The sequence below is a fragment of the Apodemus sylvaticus genome, chromosome 14, assembly GCF_947179515.1.
Source record: "Apodemus sylvaticus chromosome 14, mApoSyl1.1, whole genome shotgun sequence".
Taxonomy (NCBI): domain Eukaryota; kingdom Metazoa; phylum Chordata; class Mammalia; order Rodentia; family Muridae; genus Apodemus; species Apodemus sylvaticus.
The window spans coordinates 24,685,232-24,693,298 of NC_067485.1; the positions used below are offsets into that span (position 1 = coordinate 24,685,232).

The following is an 8,067-nucleotide window of genomic DNA, read 5'->3' on the forward strand; positions in this document are numbered from 1 at the left end:
GAATTCTGCACTGAAGCCATCTGGTCCTGTGCTTTTTTTGGTTGGAAGGCTTTCTATGACCCCTTCTATTTCTTTAGGTGTTATGGGACTGTTTAGAAGATCTATTTGGTCCTGATTTAATTTTGGTATTTGGTATCTGTCTAGGAAATTGTCCATTTCCTCCAGATTCTCCGAGTTGTGTTGAGTATAGGCTTTTGTAGTAGGAGCTGATGATTTTTTTGAATTTCCTCAGTTTCTGTTGTTATATCCCACTTTTCATTTCTAATTTTGTTAATTTGGATACTTTCTCTCTGCCCTTTGGTCAGTCTGGATAAGGGTTTATCTATCTTGTTGATTTTCTCAAAAAACCAGCTCCAGGATTTGTTGATTCTTTGTATGGTTCTCTTTGTTTCCACTTGATTGATTTCAGCCCTGAATTTGATTTCCTGTCTATTCCTCCTCCTGGGTGACTTAGCTTTGTTCCAAGGCTTTCAGGTGTTGTTATAAGCTACTAGTGTACGCACTCTCCATTTTCTTTTTGGAGGCACTCAGGGCTATGAGTTTTCCTCTTAGCACTGCTTTCATTGTGTCCCAAAGATTTGGGTATGTTGTGCCTTCATTTTCATTAAATTCTAAAAAGTCTCTGATTTCTTTCATTATTTCTTCTTTGGCCAAGGTGTCATTGAGTATTGTTCAGCCTCCATGTGTATGTGTGCTTTCTGTTGTTTTTGTTGCCGTTGAAGACCACTCTTACTCCATAGTGTTCCGATAGAGGCATGGGATTAGTTCGATGTTTCTATATTTGTTGAGGTCTGTCTTGTGACCAATTATAGGATCGATTTTGGAGAAGGTACCATGAGGTGCTGAGAAAAATGTATATTCTTTTGTTTTAGGGTGAAATGTTCTATAAATATCAGTCAAGTCCAATTGGTCCAAAGCTTCAATTAGTTTTATTGCGTCCCTGTTTAGTTTCTGTTTTCCTGATTGAGGAGAGTGGAGTGTTGAAGTCACGCACAATTATTGTGTTATGTGCAATGTGTGCTTTGAGCTTTAGTAAAGTTTCTTTTACGAATGAGGGTGCCCTTGCATTTGGCACATAGATGTTCAGAATTGAAAGTTCTTCTTGGTGGATTTTTCCGTTGACCAGTAAGAAGTGTCCTTCTGTATCTGTTTTGATGACTTGAGTTGAAAGTCAATTTTATCTGATATTAGAATGGCTATGGCTCGTTTCCTGAGACCATTGGCTTGTAAAATTGTCTTCTAGCCTTTTACTCTAAGGTAGTTTTTGTCTTTGACATTGAGGTGTGTTTCCTGTATGCAGCAAAATGTAGAGTCCTGTTTCCTTATCCAGTCTGTTAGTCTATGTCTTTTTATTGGGGAGTTGAGTCCATTGACCTTAAGAGATATTAAGGAATAGTGATCATTACTTCCTGCCATTTTCAATGTTATTTTTATATTTGAGTGGTCATCTTCTTTTGGGTTTGATGAAAGAAGGTAACTAACCTACTTTTTCCAGAGTGTCGTTTCCCTCCTTGTATTGGAGTTTTCCTCCTATTATTCCTTGTAGAGCTGGGTTTATAGAAAGATATTGTGTATATTTGGTTTTGTCATGGAATATCTTGGTTTCTCTATCTATTGTGATTGAGAGTTTTGCTGGGTATAGTAATCTTGGCTGACATTTGTCTTCTCTTACAGTCTGCATGAGATCTGCCCAGGATCTTCTAGCTTTCATTGTCTCTGGTGAGAAGTCTGGTGTGATTCTGATAGGTCTTCCTTTATATGTTACTTGGCCTTTTTCTCTTGCTGCCTTTAATATTCTTTCTTTGTTTAGTACATTTGGGGTTTTGATTATTATGTGAGGAGAGGTATTTCTGCTCAGGTCCAGTCTGTTTGGAGTTCTGATGTGGCTTCTGTGGGGTGAAAGGCTCTGTAAATCTGCTACCATTTGCAGCCCTGCTGGCCAGCGAAGGTCAGTGGTAGCGGGCACAAGGCCTGCCTGGACCCTGTCACCTTGGTTCCACTGATGATGGCCCTTCCGCTGGACCCGCTGCTGCTGCTGCTGCTGCCGCCACAGCGCCCCCCCCCCTTCCCCAGTCTAATTAATTTTTAAGTTCCAAGCCAGGACAGCTAGAGAGTACAAACCAAGAGAGGGTCATATTTGTTTTTGAGAGCCTTTTGTCTTGGGTCTTTTGCAGGGTCCAGTGCAAGTCGTCCCGCCTTGAATCGTCCCTGTTCCAGCCTCTCCCCGGGGTCATTGCTGTTGCCACCTGCCTCAGAGCTCCTTTTGTCCCGCAGTAGGTCTTGTAAGAAGTGTTCCTAGACCGGCTCGGGACTGTGAGGTTTGGAGAGATGAACGCTGAAGCCGGCACCCACCCCATGATGGCCTCCTTATATGTGGGCGATCTGCACTCGGACGTCACGGAAGACATGCTGTTTGAAAAGTTCAGCTCTATAGGGCCTGTTCTGTCCATCCGGATCTGCCGCGACTTGTTCACCCGCCGTTCCCTGGGTTATGGCTATGTCAACTTCCAGCTGCCAACTGATGCCGAGAGGGCCTTGGACACCATGAACTTTGAAGTGATTAAGGGAAGGCCAATCCGCATCATGTGGGCTCAGAGGGATCCCTCTGTGAGAAAGTCTGGTGTGGGAAATGTCTTCATCAAGAACCTGGACAAATCTATAGACAACCAGGCGCTGTACGACACTTTCTCTGCCTTTGGAAACATCATGTCCTGTAAGGTGGTTTGTGATGAGAAGGGCTCTAAGGGCTATGCCTTTGTCCACTTCGAGACCCAAGAGGCCGCCGACAAGGCCATCGAGATGCTGAACGGCAAGATCCTCAATGACCGCAAAGTGTTCGTGGGCAGATTCAAGTCTCAACAAGAGCGCGAAGCCGAGCTTGGTGCCAAAAAATTCACCAACGTTTACATCAAAAACTTTGGAGAAGAGGTGGATGATGGGGCTCTGAAAGAGCTCTTCGGCCAGTTTGGTAAGACCCTAAGTGTCAAGGTGATGAGAGACTCGAGTGGGAAGTCCAAAGGCTTTGGCTTTGTTAGTTACCAGAAACACGAAGACGCCAGCAAGGCTGTGGAAGAAATGAATGGAAAAGAAATGGGCGGGAAAGCCATCTTCGTAGGCCGTGCCCAGAAAAAAGTAGAACGTCAGGCCAAATTAAAACGGAAATTTGAGCAGCAGAAGCGGGGGAGGATCAATCGGTACCGGGGAGTGAATCTCTACGTGAAGAACTTGGATGACACCATTGATGATGAGAAATTGAGGAAAGTGTTTTCTCCTTTTGGAACAATCACCAGTGCGAAGGTGATGGTAGAAGGAAGAAGAAGCAAAGGGTTTGGCTTTGTCTGTTTCTCCTCTCCTGAAGAGGCAACCAAAGCTCTCATCGAAATGAATGGACGCCGTGTGGGCTCCAAGCCACTGTATGTGGCCCTGGCCCAGGGGAAGGAAGAGCGGAAGGCTCACCTGACCAACCAGTATATGCAGCGTATGGCTGAGATGAGAGCAGTTCCTGCAAACCCCTTCCTAAATGCCTTCCAGCCCACAACTGTGCCAACCCTTGCACCTCCTGCTACAGTTGCTGCCACTGTTCCCGGGGCTGTGGCTCCACACAAGGATGCCTCCAGCGTCCACAGCCCTCATCCTGCCATTCAGCCACTTCAGGTCCCCCAGCCTGCGGTCCAAGTGCAGGGTCAGGAGCCCCTGACTGCCTCCATGCTGGCCGCGGTGCCCACCGAGGAACAGAAGCTGATGCTGGGCCAGCGTTTGTTCCCACTGATGCAAAGATGCATTCAGACATGGCTGCAAAAATTACTGGGATGCTGCTGGAACTCGACAACTCTGAGCTGCTGCACATGCTCGAGTCCCCCGAGTCCCTGCGGTCCAAGGTGGATGAAGCTGTGGAGGTCCTTAAGGCTTATGATGCCGAGAAAGAAGCTGCCCAGGAGGTGGGCGCTGCTGCTGCTACAACAAGAAAAAAAGAGCCAAAAGCCAAATCACCCCTCATGACATCCGGATAAGGTTTGAAGATATCCTAGTTTGAGCGTGGACCTCTATCTACACCTAGAACAAAATTGCAAATTCAATAGGTCATTTTGTATCAAAAGGTCAATTATGAAGTACCTAGAATTTTTTCTTTTTTCTTTTTTTCTTTTTCTTTTTTGTTTTTGTTTTTCCAGACAGGGTTTTGCTGTTTTTTTGTTTTTATTTAAATTTATTTTTATTTTTTTATTAGTTTTATTGTAGAATCCACCTGCCTCTGCTTCCCAAGGGCTGGGATTAAAGGCATGCACAACCACTGCCGGACAGAATTTTTCAATTAAAAGAACAGTTCTGGGTTCTGTTGAGGCTCAGATGACAACTTCTTTTTCTACCTTTTTATTTTTGTTTTTTGTTTGTTTGTTTGTTTGTTTTTTGAGACAGGATTTTTCTGTGTAGCCCTGGCTGTCCTAGAACTCACTCTGTAGACCAGGATGGCCTTGAACTCAGAAATCCTGCCTGCCTCTGCTTCCCAAGAGCTGGAATTAAAGGTAGTAAACCCTTAACTAAGACAACCTTGAAATAAGATTGGCAGTCCCTCAAAAGAATGGAAAAATGGAACTGCAATTAATCCAGAAATACTTGGGTACCATGGATTTTGCACCATCGTTCATATTAGCTAAAATATGAAGCCACCTTAAATGTCAATTAATATACACAAATTTTAATCAGCCATAAAAAGAATAAAATTATGTTGTCTTTAAGAAAATGGATGGACCTGGAAATCATCATTTAAGGACAATAATTCTGACACAGTCTGCCATCTCCTTTCGTGCATGAACCATATATATATATATATATATATATATATATATATATATACACATCTATCTATCTATATCTAACTATCTACCTATCTACCTATAAGATAGTGGTTTTTACATATTAGCAAGTATTATCTCAGATGTTAAAAGCTGTAGTCCTACATGTTAAAATATTTGCAAGAAATCTTTTTATATTCCAGTTGTTGTCCTCCTTAGCCCCTCCCCCACACTTCATCCCATTCCTCCTCCCCCTTGTCTCTATGAGGGTGACTCCCCCCTCTACAAGACTTCCCCTTTCCATGGGCCCTCAAATCTCTCAAGGATTAATATCTCCCACTGAAGCCTGACCAGGCAACCCTCTGCTATATATGTGCTAGGGGCCTTGAACCAGCCTGTGTATGCTCCTGGTTGGTGGCTTAGTGTCTATGAACTCTCAGGAGTCTGGGTTAGTTGAGACTGCTAGTCTTCTGTAGGTTCACTCCCCCTTCAATCCTATTTCAACCACAGAAGTCCCTGACTTCAGTCCAATGGTTGAGTGCAGCTATCTGCTTCTGTCTCAGTCAGCTGCTGGTAGGGGACAGCCTCTCAACAGCCATGCCAGGCTGCCATTTGAAAGCATATTATAGCATCAGTAATATCAGGATTGGAGCCTGAGCATGGAATAGAGCCCAAGTTGGGCTTGTTATTGGTCTGCCTTTCCTTCAGTATCTTTTCCATTTCGTCCCTGCAGTTCTTTAAGATAGGAACAATTCTGGGTCAAAAATTTTGACTCTGGATTAGTAATACTGTCTGTCCAGTTGATTTTATTTGGAATTCTGTAGGCTTCTTGTATGTTCATGGGCATATTTTTCTTTAAGCTAGGGAAGTTTTCTTCTATAATTTTGTTGAAGATATTTACTGACCCTTTATGTTGGAAATTTCACTCTCTTCTATATTATCCTTAGGTTTGTTCTTCTCACTTTGTCCTGGATTTCCGGGATGTTTTGGTTTGGGAGCTTTTTGCTTTTTGCATTTTCTTTGTTGTGTCAAAGGTTTCTATGGTATCTTCTGCACCTGAGATTCTCTCATCTATCTCTTGTATTCTGTTGATAATGCTTACACGAATGGCTCCTGATCTCTTTCTAGGTTTTCTAACTTCAGGGTTGTCTCTTTGGTTTCTTTATTGTTTCTATTTCCAGTTTTAGATCGTGGATGGTTTTGTTCATTTCCTTTGCTTGTTTGTGTTTTTCTGTAATTCTTTAAGGGAGTTTGTGTTTCCTCTTTTGGGACTTCTACCTCTTTACCTGTGTTCTGTATTTTTTTAAGGGAGTTATTTATGTCCTTCTTAAAATCCTCTATCATCATGAGAAGTGATTTTTGAACCAAATCTTGCTTTTCCAGTGTGATGATGTATCCAGAACTTGCTATGGTGGAAAACTGGGTTTTGATGATACCAAATAACCTTGGTTTCTGTTGTTTCTGTTTTTACCCTTGCCTCCAGCCATCTTATTATATCTAGTGCTACCTGCCTTCATTATATCTGACTGGAGCCTGTCCTTCCAGTGATCCTGGTTGTATCAGGACTCCTCAGAGTCCAATTGTCTCTGGGATCCTGGGATCCTGAGATACTGTGTGTGTCAGAACTCATGGAAGTCAAGCTACCAGCTCTGGGACTCTGAAATCCGGGTGTGACCAAACTTCTGGGATTCCAGGATCCTGGGTTCCTGCATGTACTATTGCTCCTGGGAGTGGAGTTTCTTCTGGGTGTTGTGGGACTGGCTAAGGAGTTAGCGCCCAAGGTCTACTCAGGGTACCAGCTCAGATGGAAGGAACCCATGCCACTGGTAGGGTGGGGTTCCTGGGTGCCTGGATTCTGCTGGTCCTAGTTCCTCCCATTGGTGTTAGGTCAGATGTTGTGTCCTCCTCACCTCTCTCACTTGAACTTTCAAAAGGGAAAATTTAACTCCACCAAATTTTTTTCTGATATGTTCCCTTATTGCTTATAAGCTTCAATTTAATTTCCCTATCCTTCATCTAACCCCAATCTAACCATCTGTAACTGTCTCAGTATACAAGAGCATTTCCCTTTTCCTCCCCTCTCCCTGGCCTGCACAGGTTGTTACAGGCATTATACACCCACCACCATTGATTCCAAACAAATGCTGAAATGGATTTAAGAGTTTTATTGACATCCACCTGCATACAAGCTAATTCTCCCCCACCCTTTCTGAAGCCTCTTGGAGATCATAACCCTTGAAGCAGCAAGGGAAAGATAAATGCAGTAAATACATGCTGTAGTAGTTCTATAGACCATTAATAAGCCTCTAGTGGACAGGAAAGCCTGGGTGGATTTCAAAACCAGTATGCCTCTGCTTGATAGGTGCTGAAAATGAACTCTTGAGTATTGGAACAGAGCCTTGAAAGCAAAATCAGACTCAGGTCCTGGAACAGCCTTAGAGTAGCTTACAAAAGCATCACAAAAACATGTACCTGTTTGCATTCCAAGAATAATAGCCAAGCACACAATGCCAAGTTTCAACTTTAAATCAAGCAGTGCACAGAAATTCTAGAGCTGATATTTAACCCTTTGCCAGTTGAGGGCTGGTAAAACATACCTAGGTTCAAAGGTCAGTACTTACAAAGACCTCAAAGTCCTGGGCATGAAAACATCTACTCAAAATGTGATTTCAAGTGTAAAGAAATAAAGACTCTTTATATGTTTTGTGCATATGAATTTACATAAATATATGTATTTATGAACTTTAAAAGCCACAGGAAAATTTCAAAGAAATTGGCTTGGCTAATTCAAATCACTACTGATAGAAGCAGGGAACAGAAAACCATGTGATGCTTTATCAGAAACAATGCTTTCATATTCATATTCCTGGCAGTGAAAAAAAAGGAAAGGATTATATTTTGTGTCTGTTTTGAAAAGGACACATGGTCAGAAGCAGTGTTCAGATCCAAGTCATTTGAAAACCCAAATTTCCTTCAGCCTTATTATCTCTCACTGTCACTGAGCAAGACAGGAAGCAGCAGATCTGTGCTATGAGCCGTAAATGTTGCTGGTGATGAAATATCAGAATTTGCATGTTAAGCTTAATGCTTCATAGATTTTGGATGTGGCAAACATTCAGGGAAAACGTTATCTAGCGATCACTGTTAACCAACAGGAAAAAAAAAATGAACTGCTGTATTTCAACTGAAATAACATGGGATTAAAGAGGCTACAGAATACCTTTGAAAACAAGATTTCTCTTCGTCTTTCTCCATGTCTCTCTGTCTGTCTGTCTGT

At 42.6% G+C, this 8,067-nt stretch overlaps 1 protein-coding gene across 1 annotated transcript; it reads left to right on the forward strand.

The window, feature by feature from the left end:
* Positions 1–2,328: 2,328 nt before the first annotated feature.
* Positions 2,329–4,010, forward strand: LOC127665232 (polyadenylate-binding protein 4-like). Its single transcript, XM_052157668.1, is given in 2 exon segments — positions 2,329–3,772; positions 3,775–4,010. Coding segments are annotated over 2 exon segments (1,680 nt in total).
* The last annotated feature ends 4,057 nt before the right edge of the window (positions 4,011–8,067 follow it).